At 33.5% G+C, this 19,473-nt stretch overlaps 3 protein-coding genes across 3 annotated transcripts; 1 reads left to right on the forward strand and 2 right to left on the reverse strand.

Moving 5' to 3' along the window:
• Positions 1-2,065: 2,065 nt before the first annotated feature.
• On the forward strand, positions 2,066-10,471 carry LOC123227898 (lysine-specific demethylase JMJ18-like). Its single transcript, XM_044653030.1, has 11 exons — positions 2,066-2,429; positions 3,811-3,882; positions 4,250-4,327; positions 4,418-4,924; positions 5,022-5,246; positions 5,885-6,046; positions 6,698-7,066; positions 7,186-8,296; positions 8,406-8,509; positions 9,110-9,307; positions 9,866-10,471. Exons 1-11 carry the CDS (start codon positions 2,388-2,390, stop codon positions 10,226-10,228), a joined length of 3,231 nt encoding a protein of 1,076 aa, XP_044508965.1. The 5' UTR covers positions 2,066-2,387; the 3' UTR covers positions 10,229-10,471.
• A 471-nt stretch (positions 10,472-10,942) lies between these two features.
• On the reverse strand, positions 10,943-11,701 carry LOC123226785. The gene has a single exon (XM_044651306.1). It carries the CDS (start codon positions 11,699-11,701, stop codon positions 10,943-10,945), a length of 759 nt encoding a protein of 252 aa, XP_044507241.1.
• An 889-nt stretch (positions 11,702-12,590) lies between these two features.
• LOC123226946 (gamma-soluble NSF attachment protein-like) lies at positions 12,591-18,181 on the reverse strand. The gene is made up of 9 exons (XM_044651529.1): positions 18,026-18,181; positions 17,614-17,681; positions 17,436-17,520; positions 17,189-17,347; positions 16,229-16,366; positions 14,916-14,994; positions 14,556-14,635; positions 13,297-13,426; positions 12,591-12,908 (listed from the first exon to the last, which is right to left on the reverse strand). Exons 1-9 carry the CDS (start codon positions 18,070-18,072, stop codon positions 12,807-12,809), a joined length of 888 nt encoding a protein of 295 aa, XP_044507464.1. The 5' UTR covers positions 18,073-18,181; the 3' UTR covers positions 12,591-12,806.
• Positions 18,182-19,473: the final 1,292 nt, after the last annotated feature.

Below are 19,473 nucleotides of genomic sequence, written 5' to 3' on the forward strand. Positions count from 1 at the left end.
ACAAATATAATATACTAACCACTTTAATATGTACAACAAAAACCTTAATAAATTTAAAAAACATAAACAATTTAAAATTATAAAGATATGTTAGTATTTGAAGTAAATATATTAATATAAAGGGATAAAGATGGAAGCGAAGCGGGGCAGGGAAAAGACACATGTATCCTCATCCTCTTTCTAGTTTCTATTGGGGAATCCTCTCTTCATTAGGGTCAGGAAGAGTCGAGACCCGTAAAATAGGGCCAAAATTTTCATCTTTATTCACCACTTCTATATAAACCCTCATTCTCATACATTTCTTATATCATTCAAACTCTCATTTTCACTTTTATTTTTATTCAATATTTGATGTTCTCACATAATTTAAACTCCAAAACATGGTCAAAAAAATATTTTTAAATGAAAATTAGGTTAATCTTTAATCGAATCTAAAATAATTAATTTAAAACTGATATAGGATAATTCGATTAAAAATATTTTATTTTAAATTGAATCTAAATTAATGAGAATTTAAATGTTTAGATTGATTCAAACTCAGTTTATTTTATAAAAATAAATTCAATCTATAATTTAAACCTAATTTGTATTATCTGAATTTAAATTTAAACTTAAACCGATCACATCGAATTCAACCTTAAGTACAACTAATAAATTGTTATTTCAAATTGTTTGGTGAGAAAATTAAATATTAAAAGATGAATTACAGTAAACGCAACACCCAAAAATCTTCTAAGTGAGACCAAATGCATTATTAATAGGGGTGGAGGTGGTTTGGGTTGTTGGGGTAAACAGTAATTTATCCTTATTATTTATTAATAATAATGGTATTGTAGTAATATGGATAATAATTTTTATTATTAATTATAATTATATTTTTATTTATTAAATTTTAAAGAAAAATAATTTATTTTTAATTAATATAATTAATAACATAAAAAATATTTACACTTGAAATTATTTTATTATCTAAATAATTATTGATGTTTATCAATTTTTATTAGAATTTATCAAATATAATAATAATTTATATTTAGTAATCTTTTAATTAATCTATTTTTACGATAATATTTTAGTTTCGGTAATAAAACATTACCTAAACCAAATACACTCTTAGTGTTAATTTATGTGTAAACGAACATATGTTATTATATTATTAGATATTATTTTATTAGTAATTCAATATCACCAATCACATGGGAACGCATTATCGTTAGAAATTAAACTATATATACCCACTTTAGATATATAAATGTATATATACTCATACGTGTCATTATATGATTAAGTGATTTTAAATTAAGAAAAACATAATATCCAATCATGTGATGATACGTATAAATGTGTACATATTTATATACTTAAAATGAGTATGTATAATATTACTCTTATCATTAGTATTGCTTTGAAATATAAACAAAACTTTAATCATATAAAATTATTATGAAATCAAAATATATTTGATTTAACTGGGATTATATTGATTCGAGGTGGCTTTAATTGGGGTTAGATCCAAATCCACAACGCAACTTGATCAAATTGATTTTGAGCTGGAGCTCTAACTCAACAATTTGACTTGAGATTTACTCATTTCTTTATTTGATTATACTATTTATTTTATTTATAGTACTGTTCATCTCTCCAATGGTGTTATTCATTGCATCGTGGACACTTGATGATACTAGATATTAATTTAAATGAGTTCAAATTTGAGCTCAAACTAGATATTTTAGTTTTGATCTAAGTTTGAGTTTACTGTAGTTTTAACTCAATTCAAATTGGACCGAATCCACCTAATATCCAAGAACATTAATATTACTGTCACCTGTGAACCGACGGTAACGTTACTGAAACATTCACCGCACGTGTCAGAAGAAATGTAGAGAGAGTTAGTTGGTTTTTCAGTTAATTCTATGTGCGTTTGGGCGGGTTCTTGTTGACCATTCTCTTTATCAGATCCAACTTCCTCTTCAGACTCAGCTCCTTCCTTTTTAGTTTATTTTATAATTAATTATTATTTTTCAGTTAAATATACACCCTACACGTGTCTCTATCTCTCCAATCTCACCCGTTCCTTCTGAGTTCTTGCGTTACTCTTTCGCTTTTCTTTCTAATTTTATTTTATTTTAAAAGGGAAATTTGGGGGTCAATTGTGAAATCCCTATTTCTACCTTAATTAGGGTTTACTTAGTCAATTCCATATCTAATTTACTTTAAAGAAAAGAAGTTAACTTTAAGCAATTTAATTGAATTTTATCACTTGGGTTTGTTCTTTTTAGGGTTTCATAAAAAATTGATTTTTTTTTTTTGGGGGAAGGATTTGGGTGTTTTTGATCAATTAGGTTTCAGAGAGACAAAAATAGAGGGATTATTTGAATTTTGTTTCAATGGAACAGTCTAAATTCCCTGCAGAATCTCATAGCAAAGAGGTTAGATTTATCCATGTTCTTTTTCTTCTTCTGTTTATTTTTTTTTTTAAATATTAGTGGGCTGTTTTTAATTTGTTTAAATTGGTTAATTTCATGTCACAATTTGCTGTGGATCTCCTTTTTTTAATTTGCATGGTAAAGTTGAAAGCTTTATTTAATTTATTTTTATTAGGCATTCTTGGGCTGCTGCAGATGATTGTGTTAATGTTTATTAGGAATGTTGATTGCTGTATTTGATCATAAGTTATGATCTTTTCGATGATCCTCATTTCCCTGTTTGAAAGAACATTGAATATTTTTAGGTTTTGTTTATGTGATTTGGACGGGATGGTTTGGATATGATGTTCGTTTAATTATAGTTCATGAAATTTGGTGATGTGATGTCTGTAGAGCTTATTGCATGTGGCCGTTAGGAATTTTATTTGTAATAAGCTACAGTTTTTTATACTGAAGGGCTTCTGCTGCCTGGACTTCTCATGATTAGGGTTGATCTTGTTGCTTAAAATCAGTTAGGTTTATACATCCCTTTAGTTTATTGTCAATGTTTCCAAGAGACTTATATAGTTTATTGGCTACGATTAGGAGAAACAAGGACGGAGATATGGTGATACCACCACTAATCATCTCGTTAATTTGTGCAACTCTTATTTCAGGGTTCGTATTTTGTATGGCTGTTGTTTTCATGTGTGTAGCTCGTTGATAGTCCAACTATGATCTGTCAGTCTGCTATCTTGTCCATGCCATTGAAATATTGATGGCTTGAAAGGTTCTGGAGGAATTTTGCTATAGTATCCTGTGATGTCACTTTTGTGGAAGTTTATCTATGATCTTAATTGAACTCCTTGCCATTCCCAAATTTGGACATTTACATAATATTAAAAATTGTCTACTCAACAAACACATTTTGATGAGAAGTCTGGAAATTGGAGGTGAAGGTTAAAAGGCCCCTTGGGTGCAAAAACCATTAAGCTTATGTCTGATATCTGAAGAGAAATCTGATGATGGAAAGTCACCGAATATTTTTATACCTTAAAACGTATTTTATATTGTGGTTCATTTACTTGATGTAGTTTGTGTATTATGGTTTATGAATGTGTTTTCAGTTCTGTACTGTAATTAGCTTGCTTTGCCTGGGCCATTTATAAACAATAAATGATGTTGTATACATTGTTCCGTCAATCCTGTTCGTTAATTTAGTTGGCCTTTTGTTTTCTTGATTATGTGCTTTTATCTACATATTCAATTTGATGCTGGAATGATGGAAAATTTTTCATAACAATATTGTCATTACTGTGTAATAGAGTTTGCTTTGTGCTAGAATAAGGTAAGGGTTATAAATTGAATTTGTTCATGCTTATTTCTTACTGAAGTTGTTTGGCAGGATCATTCTTTGAGGCACACCCCAAAAACTGAAAATATAGTTGAGTGTTCTGGTAGTCCTCAAGGTAGAAAGGTACACAGTTATCTTAATTTCCAATGCCATGATATTTCATTTTGTCATGGTTCTTTATGGATTTGTATGAATTGCTTGGTACAGTGAATGCCAAGTTTAGGGGCCTTTATGGGTGTCATCTACCCTCTATTTGTGTTATTTGATTGCACAAATAAATTTCATAGAATAAACCCGTTTTACTCTTCCTTTATTCCTAGAATTGACAACTATAGTTACCGGAAGAAATTATGTTTTAGAAAAATTAAGATTATGTTTGGTGGGCTCATCATTGTATTACTGCACATTACCCACACATTTGACATTCTTATACTGTAAATTGCTTTCTCCTTCTAACTTGCGATAGTATTGTGATTGTTGGTGGCTTCAGGTTTCAGCTAGGTGGGATCCAACTGAACCATGCAAACCTATAATTGATGAAGCTCCTGTTTTTTATCCAACTGTTGAGGTACTTTTCAAAGAACACACATCTCATGTTGGTTTGTTAGTACTAACTTTGTTTCTTATTTTATGTATTATGTGATTCTCTATCCATCAGGAGTTTGAAGATACACTTGGGTACATAGCGAAGATACGCACAAAAGCAGAATCTTATGGTATATGTCGAATTGTTCCCCCGTCTAACTGGATTCCACCATGCCCTCTTAAAGCAAAAGATATGTGGGAAAATGCCAAGTTTTCTACCCGAATTCAGCAAGTTGACTTGCTGCAAAATAGGGAGCCCATGCGGAAGAAATTCAGGAGCCGAAAGCGAAAGCGTAGAAGGCATTCAAGAATGGGATCCTCCAGGAGAAATGCCAACTCTGCTTCAGAAGTGAATGTTGCTTCGGAGACTGATGAGAAGTTTGGTTTCCAGTCTGGATCAGATTTTACTCTTGAGGATTTTGAGAAATATGCTGCCAATTTTAAAGCTTGTTACTTTGGGATAAATGAGTCTGGGGAAATAAAGTCTGATGGATTTGAGCACAAGAGATGGGAACCCTCTGTGGAGGATATTGAAGGTGAATATTGGCGGATAGTTGAGCAACCAACAGATGAGGTTGAGGTATGAAATATGCTTTCTTGATAGATTTTCTACCCTGTATTGGTTTATTTATGCCTATTAATATTTAATGGATGAATTTTATTCTGTCAAATTGTAGGTATACTATGGAGCTGACCTGGAAACAGGAGCTTTTGGAAGTGGGTTTCCTAAGGCATCAAACATGGTGGCTGAAAGTGATTCCGATCAGTATGCAATGTCTGGTTGGAATTTGAATAACTTACCACGCCTGCCTGGTTCTGTACTATGTTTTGAAGGAAGTGATATCTCTGGAGTTCTAGTGCCATGGCTTTATGTTGGGATGTGTTTCTCGTCATTTTGTTGGGTATGTAATGTTGACTGATGTTACTAAAGTTCAATATGATTAACTGGTTACAAATAACATAATTGTAAATTTAATTGTTTTTCTTTGCTTTTCTTAGATGATATAGGCTAGGCTTACCTTTGGCTAAACCCACCACGTCATTACCAGTTCCTGCACAAATTAACATAACAAAAGCTTTTTAAGTTATCATTTTCCATTTTCTTTTATATGCTCAGTTAACTTACAAACATGCAGACACTAATACTGCAGAGTGAATTTCATTAAACTCTAATGGCAGATTGTTGGCATAATTTGCAGTAAGTGCAGGGAAGGGCTTCTTTTTGTCTTAATTTGTAGTGGAGAGCAGGGTTCTAAATTTTGTTGGAATAAATTATTCTTTTAATTTTTTTTTTCTTTTTTATAGATTCACATCCTGAAACTAGTCATATGTTACTCTTGTGATGTATACTGTATAAAATTTAGGGTGTGATAAAGTAGTTGCAGCTACACCAAATTAGATAGATGGTTTCTATATCTGCCACTACAGTTGAAGTCAAGTAATTAACTAATTATATCCTTGCAAAGCAAATATTGATATAGATTTATTTTATTTGTTTATTTATGTATTTCCTTTTTTGTGGTGTGGTGGTTTTGGACAGCATGTTGAGGACCATCACCTCTATTCATTGAATTATTTACACTGGGGTGATCCCAAAATATGGTATGGGGTACCTGGAAGCCATGCTTCTACTTTGGAGAATGCAATGCGAAAGCATCTACCTGACCTGTTTGAAGAACAACCTGATTTATTGCATGAACTGGTAACTACTTTTATATTTATTCTTAAAGCTTATTTACTATGCTTGGACAACACTTTTATATGTTCTTGTTTATAACATATATTTTATGAAGTCATCATTGAAAAACGCAAATACTCTTTGATTTTTTTAATCATTCTTTAAACATTTTACCCTATCAGATTGCATTGATGTTTTACATGATAATAAATTCATGAGTTATTAATAAACTTAGAATTTTTACATTCTAAGATAAAGTGGACAGTTTCTATGTTTTCATTTCTGGAATTAACTTTTTGGTAGATTTTTAACAACTTAATCATGATAGATATTAGCTCATTATATGAAGAACTCTCCAAAAATGTTTTTTGATAAACTAACGAATGTGACAGAACCTCAGAACAGTCAACTAATAGAAGATAACTGAGGGAAAAAATGAGAATAGGGAACAAAACAGAGACTTAGCCTATGATTTGGATGATTGTTTTTGTAATGGAACTTATTATAAATCATTTATTAGTCTGATGAGAAGTCCTAGAATAACAAGTGCTTGATGCTCCAGTCACATTGTTCACTTTTTGCCACCCTTTCTTACATATTTCTTCAGATTTCATAGAGGCATCACAGATTCTGGTATATTCAGGCTTAAAACTTATAACGTATCTCTTGAACCAGGTCACACAGTTATCTCCATCAGTTCTGAAGGCAGAAGGTGTCCCTGTGTATCGTGCTGTCCAGCATTCTGGCGAATTTGTTCTAACATTTCCAAGGGCATACCATTCTGGATTCAATTGTGGTTTTAATTGTGCAGAAGCTGTGAATGTGGCCCCTGTTGATTGGTTAGCACATGGGCAACAAGCAGTAGAGCTTTACAGTGAGCAGCATCGCAAGACGTCTCTGTCCCATGACAAGTTGCTCTTTGGAGCAGCTCGTGCTGCAGTCCAGGCCCTTTGGGAGCTATCAGTGCTTCAAAAGGAGACACCCGGAAATTTGAGCTGGAAAAGCGTCTGTGGGAAGGATGGAATGCTTACTGAGGCAATTAAGGTTTAATTCTGCTTCCCTCTCTCTTAGTCTCTTGCAGTAACTAACACACACACACATGCATGCATAGACAAAGAGTGAGAGACTTACATTCTTTTCTTCTTTGTGTTTATTGATTTTAGACAAGGGTGCAGATGAAGAAAGAAAGATTAGGGAAGCTCCCAACTTGTTTGAAATTGCGAAAGATGGAAAAAGACTTTGATGTGAAAACGGAGAGAGAGTGTTTCTCATGCTTCTATGATTTACACCTATCTGCTGCTGGCTGCAACTGCTCCCCTGACGGATTTGCATGCCTTAAACATGCAAAAACTCTTTGTTCATGTGAAATAGATCATAGATTTGTCCTTCTCCGCTATACGATGGATGAATTGAACACTCTAGTTGAGGCATTGGAAGGAGGATTAGATGCTTTAAAAAAATGGGCATCCATAGATGTTGGATTGGCTCCATGTAGTGATACTGATGGTTGTTCAGCTAAGGGGGATCTGGAGAGTAAACAATTTCCAATGCAGTGTTGTGAACAAAAGGAAAAGGAAAGTCTATCTTCTTCCCCTAGTACTGACAAAATTGTGGATGTTAATGGTCCTTGCTGTTCTCAGAGTAATGTTTCATCAGAAGTAGTCCAGTCAGACTCTCAGCGAGAAATGTATGGTTTAAGTGCATCTCATACAAGTATAAATAGTCATAATGATGTTAATGATGAAACTCAGGTTACAAACAAAAAGGCTAAGGTGGAGCATGAGAGTTGTTTTGATTTAAATATTGATGTTATCTCTGATGAAAATGAAAGCAAGTTGCTGAATGTATCAGGCAACCCTGGTAAAGAAGCTGTCACAAATCTGAAGACTTGTATGTCAGTGTGCCATCCAGAGAAAGTCTGTAGCTTAGGTGCAGTGAAAGAACCAGATTCAATGCAACTTGATAGTAATTATAATATATCAGGTTCTTGTAAATTTCCAATCAAGGTTCAACCTTCATGTACAAGGGTTAATGAGGATGCTGGTTCATTTGATGGTAAATTGTTTGGGGTTGATCTCATGTTGCCACAACATTCGAAATCACCATCATGCAACTTGTTGAAAAATGAAATCTTCAACAGTTCAGAAGTAAGGAGTTCTGTGACTGAGGAGAGCTATCAGATGAAAAAGTTGAATCACTCAGTTGAACCAATAAAATTTGGATGTGTCATGTGTGGAAAATTGTGGAGCAGTAAACAGACCATTTTCCCAAAAGGTATACTGCATTAGAATTTCTCCATGATTTTTTTTGACTTGTTTCAACTGTAATGTTTTAAGGCATCGGTGGATTAATTTTGTTGCTTCCTACTTGGTTGACTCTGCAGGGTTTAGAAGCCGTGTTAATTTTTATAGTGTGCTAAATCCAGGAAAATTTTGTAGCTATATTTCTGAAGTGGTGGATGCTGGCCTTCTTGGTCCACTCTTTAAGGTGGGGCTGTTCTCTTTGTTTTCCTTTATAAATAAAACTTGAAAATTTTCATTTTTGAATTGAATATGCATGAATAATTTATCTGAGTTGTTAGTTATCATAGTTTATGAAACAACATTCAGATCCTCCACATTATCCCATCCACTTTTATTTGTAAAAAAATTGTTTGTTTATTTAACGGAACATGGAAATAAATTAAGATTGCATTTATTTTTTAGTGCATTCCTTTTATCTGTTTTTTTTTTATTTTTTTTGTTGGGTACAATGGAGAATTTACAACTGCTCTCGTAAAGAACTTTTACTTTTAAATTAGCACCAGCCAATATAGAGCTTTGTAAATAAGATCCTGAAGATGAGTATTAGAATATTAACTAATAAAGAGCTACACAGCGGAGCTAAGGTTGAGGAACATCATGAAACTTTATTAATCTATTTCATAGTTTTCCAAGTGCTGAAGTTCCTTTTGAATTTAAATAGCAATGGTGTTTTAAATGAATTTAGTTATCGAGGAAAGTTCTGAATTCAGATGCTTGACATTTTACTGGATTTTTCCCGCCTATATCTGTGTTCTCTGCTCTCATCTGGCACCATGAATTTCAGGTTACATTAGAAGAATGCCCAGGTGAGAGCTTTTCAAATTTCTCTGCACAAAGGTGCTGGGATATGGTGCTGCAACGACTAAACCAACAAGTTAAAAAATGGAGCAGCTTAGGGGAAAGAAGGCTGCCGCCTCAGCACTCTTTGCAGCACATTGATGGGCTTGAAATGTTTGGGTTTCTCTCCCCTTCCATAATTAAGGTATATCGTCCTCTTTGCTGCCCTAGATAATTGAATATTCTTTGATAGATGGTAGGATACAGTAACAGGTCCGTAGATAACACGCCTTTTCTTGCAACAAGCCTGTAGATAACATGCCCTTTCTAGCACGATATCTTACAAGTTTGCCATATACAGGGAAAGAAAAAGGGTTCATAAAAGTTTGATGCTTATAACATATAGTTGTAGTGCTTTATCCTCCTACTTATTGTGCCATTCTCTTTAAGGTATTCCCAAATTCTTACTAGATCGCATCCTCTTTTGCATCAATGGTAAATTCTGAATCGCTGAAACCTATTGTGTTGCTGTTGCTACTTATAACCACCCATAAATTATCTCCTTATACCTGTAGTACATAGAGACCTGCATTGTTTTAGTGCTCTTAAAGGTATGATCCTTTCAGATTGCTCTCAAAAATCTGCATAACTTAGAGCTTGTCCACATTCATGTAAAGAGAAATAAACAGTACAACTTTATTTTCTTTTGTCTTCTAACATGCATTATTTGTTTATGAATCTAACATCTTGTTTATGTTCACAGGCTATTGAGGCTCTTGATCCAGATCACCAATGCATAGAATATTGGGACAACAAACTGAAAGCTTTGAGCAATACTAGTGAAGTCAAGAATAACTCATTTGGAGTTGGTGGCGCTTCTGGAGAAACCAAGACAAAAAAATTCAGCATGGCTGCGAAAGAGCAAGATCAAAACAGTCCATCCATATGCAGCCACAATCCGGTTGATGAAGAGGTGCAACTTGTTCTACGTGGACTTTTCAGAAAGGCGAGTCCCACGGAGTTAAAAGTAATGCACAGAATACTCTGCAGTGAGGCACAAAGCCCTGAAAGGAGGCTTGCATTCACAGCATTGATTGAGGAGATCCAGAAGAAACAATGTAGATAAAAATAGAGAAATGAAAAGTAGGTGCCATCATTCGTTCTCATTCAACATAACTTCTTCTTCGATTTGCCAGGCCTGATTCTTTTGAAAATCCAGAAAAAAGAACTAACAGAGAGCTCTCGGGTGTGAGTAGTGCCCTTGATTTGTAGTGTGCCGATGCTTTTAACTGATCATACAGAAGGCCCCGTTGTTTACTGAAAAATTCTTACTAACCTTGATGAAATAATCTCCATTTTAGTTGTTCAAGTTCTGGTTTTAGCCCTCTGTTTCTATTTCTGCTTTCATTTTTGAACATCTAGATGCAAGCATTGTCAAAATTTCCAGTGAATGCATTTACAGGATTCAGGAATTACAAAGTTGAATGCAATGCAGGTTCTAATTTTGTACTAAATCTGCAAATAAACCCTAATCCAACATGGAAGAATACATCAAGAAGCAAGAATATTGCCCAATTGAGATCAAAATTTGCCAAGTTTATGGCAGAAATGATCAATCAAATGACAACCCACAAAATAGAACCAAAGAAACAACTAAGAAGAACCAAAATGATCAATTTATTCCTTCAACTTTAACAACATTCCAGTAATTCTTTACGTCTCCATCTCCACTAATAACTACACTAATTACGAAAGAGAAAATTGTTTCAGAGTACCCAGACAGGATCTTCATCATCTCACTTGATCTTCAACTATTATCAAGCTCCAAGAAAATCACTATCTAAAAAATCTTGAACCCCAAAAGCCCCACAAACAACCCACCAAAAACCACATGAAACTCCCACCACAAACATGCAGCATCTGACCTCTTGCCACCACCATGGCCGCGTTGAATCTCCTCCTGCGTAGGAACAAAAGGCCTTCGAGCACGCCGCCGGTGTGGTGGCGGAGGAGGTGAATGTTCAGGCAAGAAAGGAGTGTAATTTCCACCATAAACCGAGTAGTCAAGAAAATTATAGACTCCATGAACAGAAATGGTGGAAGTGAGATAAAAATCAGGCTCAGAAAGAAGAGAATCGTCTAGAGTGAAGTTTGAAACCGAATTGTTCGTAACGAGAATCGATTTTGTGGGCAAGAGAGTGGGGAGGCGAGAGAGGGGTTTGAGGAGACAAAGGTCAGAGAAAGTGAGGCGTTGAGGGACGACATGGTAGGCAAAAGTGAAAGGGTCCATTTGAAGATTTGGCGGGAGATCTTTGGTGGGTATAAAGAAGGTGGCGGAGAGCGGGAACATGGCGGAGTCCACGGCGCCGGAAAGCATGTCCGCCCAGTTGTGGAAGTCGCCGGCTCCGATCAGAGCGTCTATTATGTTGTTGAGCTGTTGGGGGTTGGAGATGGTGGTGTGTTGGTGGTTAGGATTTTCTTGCTCCAGTGGGGGGATGGAAATTGGTGGTGACGTTGGAATGGTGGTTGGTGGTTTTTCGGCCGCCAATATGACGGCGGTGGTGGTGATTAGAAGGAGGAGAGTGAGGCAGTTGGCCATTGAAGAAGAACTAGGCAAATCTTTGGTTTCTTTGATTGCGAGTTTGGGGCAGAGCAACTAACTGTATAACGAACTCTTCCCGCCAATTGCAGTGAGTAATTTTCTGAAGTTATCAGGGGTATTTTGGGTAATATATTATTGTTGAAAGACAGGTCAGCAGCATCGATTTCCATCTTTTTTTATTATTATTTTTTATTTTTATCTTTTCTCTACACACTTAATTAAATATTTTTTAATTTAAAATTATTTAATTATATAATAATATATTATTTAAATACTTAATTAAATATTTAAAACTAGATTCATATAATTACTATTTAATTTTTTTTTAAATATTAATTAAAATACCAATTTTTAAAAGGGTATACACAAATAATCTTCAAACCTAGTTTAACATTTGAACAATATAAAATATACATATTTTTTAATACATAATTAAATACACTAATAATATTTATACGATTGAATATTACTTTATCCTTAATTCAAAATCATCCAATCATATAATAATATATTATTTATATATCTAATTATATACTCATAAATATATAAAAATAGTTTTATTGTATATTTATACAAGATTAACCATTTACCAATAATGTACCAATCTTGTTTCTCTTTTCGTGCATAAAGAACTATAACAAGGTGCATGTAGTATACTTTATACTATACAATGTCACATTATTATTAATATTCAAATTAATATTCATAAATACATATAGTATTATGCACTCAAAAGATGATATGCTTTTTATTTTAATTTTTGAAACTTATTTCACAAGGGTTATATTTTATAGGTATTAATAAATAGTGATGGATTGATGTATCTTTATTAAGTAATTAAATGGTTTTAAATTAAAATAAATAATTAAATTATCTAAAACGTCAGTTATTGTTTAAAAGAACATCAATATTTCAGTGAATGTCAAACACTCTGGTAGCTTAATTTTTACAGCACCACAGTATAATGCAAGCAAGAATATATTGCAACATTAAACTTCTTTAATTTTCTCTTTTTTATGTATGATGTATAATCACACCAAATCACCAAATCCCACCCATCTATGAAGCAAACACAGCAGTCCGTCGATGACTCTCGGAGAAACTATGTGAGATCATTTTCATCGAGGAGTTCTTCATCCTTACCATCCTCAGTTTTCAGTGCAGTAACTTCTCCGGTTGGAAGCTTTCGTGCAAGCTTGATGATCTGTGATGATTCATTGTCACAATCAGAACAAAGGAGTGATCATTTACCTTCCCTTACACAACCACTATTCGAATTGAAGGATTTAATATTCTCGATGGACTTTGGTTCATAGTTTTCTTAGAACTACAAACCGAACCGAATTAGGTATTAAATCACCCGTTACATCTCTTCAACAGCAACTCAAACAATTTGCCTCAACTAAACAGGATTATGTCCATCAGAAGTTTAGAATATTCATGCTTGGTCAGACAAATTTCTTTGGAAATGCAGATAAGCCGAAGCTCAGGTACTTAAAACATGATGCAATCATCTAGACTAAATTAAGATAATCTAATGCAATTCCAAGGAGCAGACTTGGGTGCAAGCAAAAAATAATAAACAGAATTACCGTATTGTCAAGATTTGAAATAGTGCTTGACTTAGCTACGCGCTTAATTTCTTCAACATCACCTTCTGTGTAGGCAGAAAGAAGTTTACTAGCACAGCGACTCTGGTCACTTCTCAGAAAAGCATCAATCCTACAGTGAGACCAAGACAGTAAATCAACGTTTTCCCCCTAAATTCTTTTATCAGTAAAACAGCAAGTAAAATCTTTAGAAAATTAATCTGTATTACATGGTTCATATTAAGAGTGTACATTATCCCTCTTGAATAGAAAATTTTAGCATTGCATTCAACCTATGAGACATATATTGTGATATTAGAAAACAAATCATGATAGCTACAACGGCAGCAGGTTACCTTCGACAAATGCAACATATCAAAATTTATTCTACCTAGAAAGAAGTTCAAAAGCTGGCAGCTAACCCCCAAGTCATGGGAGAAGATTAATCTTAATAAAAGAAGGCAGTATGCATCTGTCATATAACTATAATATGTGGGTTCAATACAAAATAATTCTTAGAATAGTAAGTGAACGTATAGCTGTTTCCTTTTTTGTATATTTAGTTTGGTGGAACTTACAACTTAGCCAAAAATGCCAGTAATTTGTAAACATTAATCCCCTATCAATCATTGATCATTCTCAGAAATTGAATATCATTTCCATGCTGCCTCAAATTCATTGGAGCCTATAATGATGGTTATAATGAATGCCTTGAAAGCACATGTTCACAATATAAAAGTATAAATATTTTTTAAATATCACTTGTAGGAAAATGTTTGTCTGTCTTTCTACAAATTCAATGTATGGATAATAATCAAAATTTCTATTTTTTAAGTGTAATTAGCTGTACATGTTAACAATCTCTTCATCTGAATCTAGTAAACAATGATTAAGCAGTTCCTTAAAAACCAGTAAGCAAGAGGGACAGAGAGAGAGAGAGAGAAAACCCTATTGTGCCTACCTAAGGTGTTGTTTGGACCATAACAACCACCCAAACTTGAGTATACATTGGCCATTAAAATATAATTTCTGTGGACAATCATAAAATATAAGCATGTAGAGTTATCGAGATTCCACAATTCGATAACAGAAGAAGGCACGAACTAATTTATATAATGTATATCCATTTAAAGCCTTGCTCAGCTTACAAAAAAGCGGTTATTTGGGGCACAGAAATAATCCCACTTTGAGTAGACAAGAGCAGTACAAAGTTTCATTGCATAAATACTCATTATAAGAAGCAGCAACAAAATTATACTTACTGGGAACAGTCGTTGTAGCACTTCTCCGCTTGCTTGAAGTCATGACCATAAAGATAAACAACAATGGCACTCAGATACGCCTGAAATCAACTTGGATATGTTAGAGGTAATGTAATTGTCTTAATATTTCTTGACTGGTAGTGGCAAGATGACTTTACGCATATAAGTTCCACCAAAAAATAATAGAAAACAGAAAGCAAAGAAATCTAGGTGTAGCAAATTACTTCAGCAGTGTTTTTAGAGAACTATATTAGAGTCAACAACCCAAGGTGATTTGAACAATTTAAAATAAATAAGGAAAAGAACTGCTAAAATGAATGACATATAAAGGTTGACAGCTGAATGATGTAAGTACAACACCTTGCACTGGCTGTTGGTGGCATTGCACTTGTCAGCTGCTAAGCCTAATCTTAACAGGAAAGCTGCAGCATCTGTATATCTGTTGGAAATGACAAAGTAATTAACTCTTACAAGGTCTTATCAGAAAAGCATAAGAGTGAAACATGATAATAGTGATTTATATTCATGTCAGAACTTTTATATGTACAATAGTAGCGCAAATCAACATTAGTGTGTGCCCTTTGCATTGAATGAACAAAGACAAGTCCAGATTGTATTAGTGTGTCTATCTGTTGTATATGCCTAAAGTGCTCAAAATATAATTGAGAACATAAAAGCCAAGACTGAAAATTGCCACAAAAAGATTGTCAGTTTAGCCAGAGGTACCAGAAACAAAGAAATGAGTTCTAACAGCCGTAATGAAATTTTGAGCAATATTTAAAGGAACTATAGGAGGGTAAAAACCCTCACTACAGTTACACTTCCATCCCCTCATATGGAAACAAAACATAAGCCTTACTGCATCAAATGAATATAAATGTTAAATCATGTAAAGAATAATACTCATTCTCACTGGATAAGCAGCAATCATCCCCTCTTAAAGCCAACATTTTTACAGGTCTACCAATAAGATTAAACTTAAGAGTTTACATCCACAACAATTATGAATTGTTATAGCCTATTCTTATTCAAATAGTATTTGAACGACTGGCAATCAATTGTCCAATTAGACACCACTGAACTTAAACCACCAGATATATCACTCTTCTAATGCATTCTATATGTGGCACATTTCAAAGCCCACAAATCTATAAGGTTTGTGTTTTAGTCCTCATAACTAAACCATTTCCATTCCATCTCACCAAACAACTTTAGGAAGGAAACAGATGAACCGGAAAGGATTTCCAAGAAAACAAGTATTACATCTCAAGTAGTTGGAACACAGTTTATTCACAAATCATACTGTGTTAATGAATGACCATTTATTTTCAACATTATAATTGAAGATTTTTACAGGAAGAATGAAGCTTGTAAGCCATTAGTAAATATGTCAATGTAAAAACTTCAAATTGGCATTACATCAACTGAAATCAACATTCTCTATTTAAAGATTTATAATACCATGCTTTAGGAATATACTTAAAGAAGAATGAAAGAAAAATTAAGGTGAATGGGACATCTCTTACATTACTTATCAATGAGAATGACCGAATTTCAATTATTGTGAGAACTCATAAAGTAGACCACTATAAAATTTTTCATCTAAAACATACATATTTAACAGTGAACCATATTAAACATCAGATAAAGAGATTTAAAAATTTACAACTTACTTCTCAAGCTTTATATAGATATTAGCAGCGGCACGATAAAGATCAAACGCCATTTGTTCCTTGCCATCCTCTTCCAGAATCTCACACGCATCAGTGTATAGTTGAATCGCATTATCTGGGGCAGCATCTTCTAGCACACTACAAAGAGGAGAGAGAGACAACTGCTATTACAACCAATTTCAAAGATGTGAGTTACAAAGATCAAAGATGAAATGAAAAAACATAAATTTATATATGATAGCTTAAATGGATATCTTTTTTTTCTAACTATAATTATATATGATAGCTTTTATATATATATATATATATATATATATATATATATATATATAGAGAGAGAGAGAGAGAGAGAGAGAGAGAGAGAGAGAGAGAGAGAGAACTGCTAGCATTACATTCATGGTATATGGTGACACTGACACTCTCAAATGGACATCTTTTTTTCTAACTGAAATTATAAGTTCCTTGTTAAATGTCTTTCCTTTGATATGTGTGCCTTTATCCGTACTTATTAATAGTAAATGAGTTTGAAACAAATGACAACATAAAAAGTAGGAAAGGTGATTTATGAGTAATTACTTGTACATGCATAAACGCTAAAACATCATAAAGTAATTGGGCTCTCTATACAAAACAGAAAGTAAGTACTAACAATGAATTGCACATTTCTAAACAACCAATTAAAATTAATAGTTAATGATATGTGTAACTTCAGCATTATAGGTTTCAAATTAACAAACTGCAGTAATGGGATGACCATACGGTATATTACTTGAACAGAAAATCATATATAATAGATTCACTGAAATTTCTCTCCAAAGTTATAAATGGTTACATAAATGGATGCCGCTATCTACCAAATTGTAAATGAATAAATTCCACAAAACGAGTTTAGTTTAGAAGCAAAGACAGTGAGATTCAGAGTCATTGTAACAACAATATGAACAATATCAATCTATTTACCGTGCACCCTTTGCAAGAGCATCTGATGCAGGTTGTGGTCTGCCACACTCAGTGTATAACTCAGACGCCTTTCTATAGAAATCAGCAACTTCAGTCCAATTACTCAATTCCTTAGCTAGACCAGCAGCAGACTCCATATGCTTAGCAGCATCCCATGGTCTGATTCGCTCCTTAAGGATGTAAAACACGCATGATACTCAACACTACACAATACACAGACTATAGCTGTACTATGCAATGAGGATACGAGGAAAGCATCTCTTGCCCTTTCGATGCTTTCTCAAAAGCAATTTTAGCCTTCTCATAATCCTTGGCAACCCTATACCCATTAGCTACAGCATAACATATATGAATCAGTAAATCACCATCCAAAAACAAGCCATTCCACTAAATTCCACACTCAAAAACACATAAACCTGACATACCAGCCTGCTCATACAACTGAGTAGCACTTTTCCAATCAGCACTCCATCTTGTAAGACTCAACTTTGTTCTACAAAAATTTCAAAATAAAAATTCCATATTCATGAAAAAAATCACACAATGAACCGTTATTTCTTCATTACTCCATCGCATTTACACAAGAAAAATTACAATACTAGCTTGGATTATAAAATTAAACACAAATCTCGTAATACATGCGACTAGAACTTTCAAAAAATTACAAATCTCCCCCGCCGCCGGCCACTCTTACAATTCGTAATCTTATAATGTCGATACTTAAAGCAGCAAAATGATATGAAATTAAAAGTAGTAGAATCGCCTAGATTCGATTAATCAGATGATGAAACCAAACGAGATGAACTCTTAATGAAATTTGAGAGAGAAAAAGGTTACAGTTTGTCAGCTTTGGCCATCAACTTGTGAGGATCTGAACTCGCCATGGCTCTGCTTCAGAGTCCACCTATCGACAACGCAACCGCTTTTATTTTGCTTTAATATTGGTTTTTGTTTTATAATTTGGTGAAAATATTGTTGATGTCACGGTTTGACGGGACTCGGCGGTTGAATCATGACATAGTTTGTCCAGTTGGGCTGCAGGTGGATCCAATCCAATTGAAAAACCAACAGATTCGGTTCGATTTTCAATTTAAACTCGGAATTCAATTTGTAGGCTCGTCAATTGCATCAGATAAGAGTAGGGCTGTCAGTTCGAGTTCAAGCTCAAACGAGTCTGAAATGAGTTAGCTCTAATCGAGTTTGAGTTATTTGTCAGATTTTTTAATTAAAAATTTTAACATAAAACGACATCATTTTGATCAATATGTATTAAAACGATGTTATTTTAATAACTAAAAATGAATCGAATCGAATTCAAACCTAATTCGAGCTTAATTTTCACGAGTTTGAGTTCAACTAAATTCAACCCTAGATAAGAGTAAGATCTAATTATTCAGCCCAAAAAATTTAATTTCAGGCCTAAAAAAATTTGGGTTTTAGATAAGTTTGAACGTAAAAATTTGTCAATTAAGTTATTGAGTTCAGACTTAAGCAAAGAGCCTGAAAATATTGTGGACTAGAGTGTACTTGTTATGTATTTAAATTTGTAGGGATTGTAAGGGTACCTTTTGTAGGTTCTTAAGTTATATGGGAATGGCCAATATGTAACTTGAAGTCTGAAAAATTATGATGAACTTATTTGAACAAAAAATATGAGACTCGAATAGGTAGACTTGAAGCTTAGACTCAAAATTTTTTTATGGGTCCAAGAATGAATAAGTTAAATCTATAGTGTTATTAGTATCGTATGATATGTGATACGTATCATACAATATGATATGATACGTATCGTACGATATGTATTTTAAAATTTATTGAACTCTGATATGATACGAAGTATGTATCGTACAATATGATAGATATAAATAAAATTAACTATACAAACCGATATACGTTTTTAACTAAATTAGACATGTAATTAGAGATAGATACAAACTGGATCGAGCTTGAATACCCTTTGACTTGAGTTTGATTCAGATATAACATGAGTCGATTCGATTTGAATTGATGATTCAGATTTGATTTGATTCGATTCAACTCTAATTGATGGTTCGAATGGATGTTCGAATTTGATTTGATTTGATTCGAATTTATAGTTCAGACTCGAATTGATAATTTGATTCAACTTGAATTGATGATTCGTAGCTCAATTTGGCTCGGATTTATGGTTTGAGTTTATGATTCAAATTTGTGGTTAGAATTCATGATTTATTAACAAAATAACATTATTTTACTCAAAAAATAAGCAACAAAACCGCCTATTTAAGGCTAACTTAAGCCCAACT

Source organism: Mangifera indica, chromosome 10 (assembly GCF_011075055.1).
Source record: "Mangifera indica cultivar Alphonso chromosome 10, CATAS_Mindica_2.1, whole genome shotgun sequence".
Taxonomy (NCBI): Eukaryota; Viridiplantae; Streptophyta; class Magnoliopsida; order Sapindales; family Anacardiaceae; genus Mangifera; species Mangifera indica.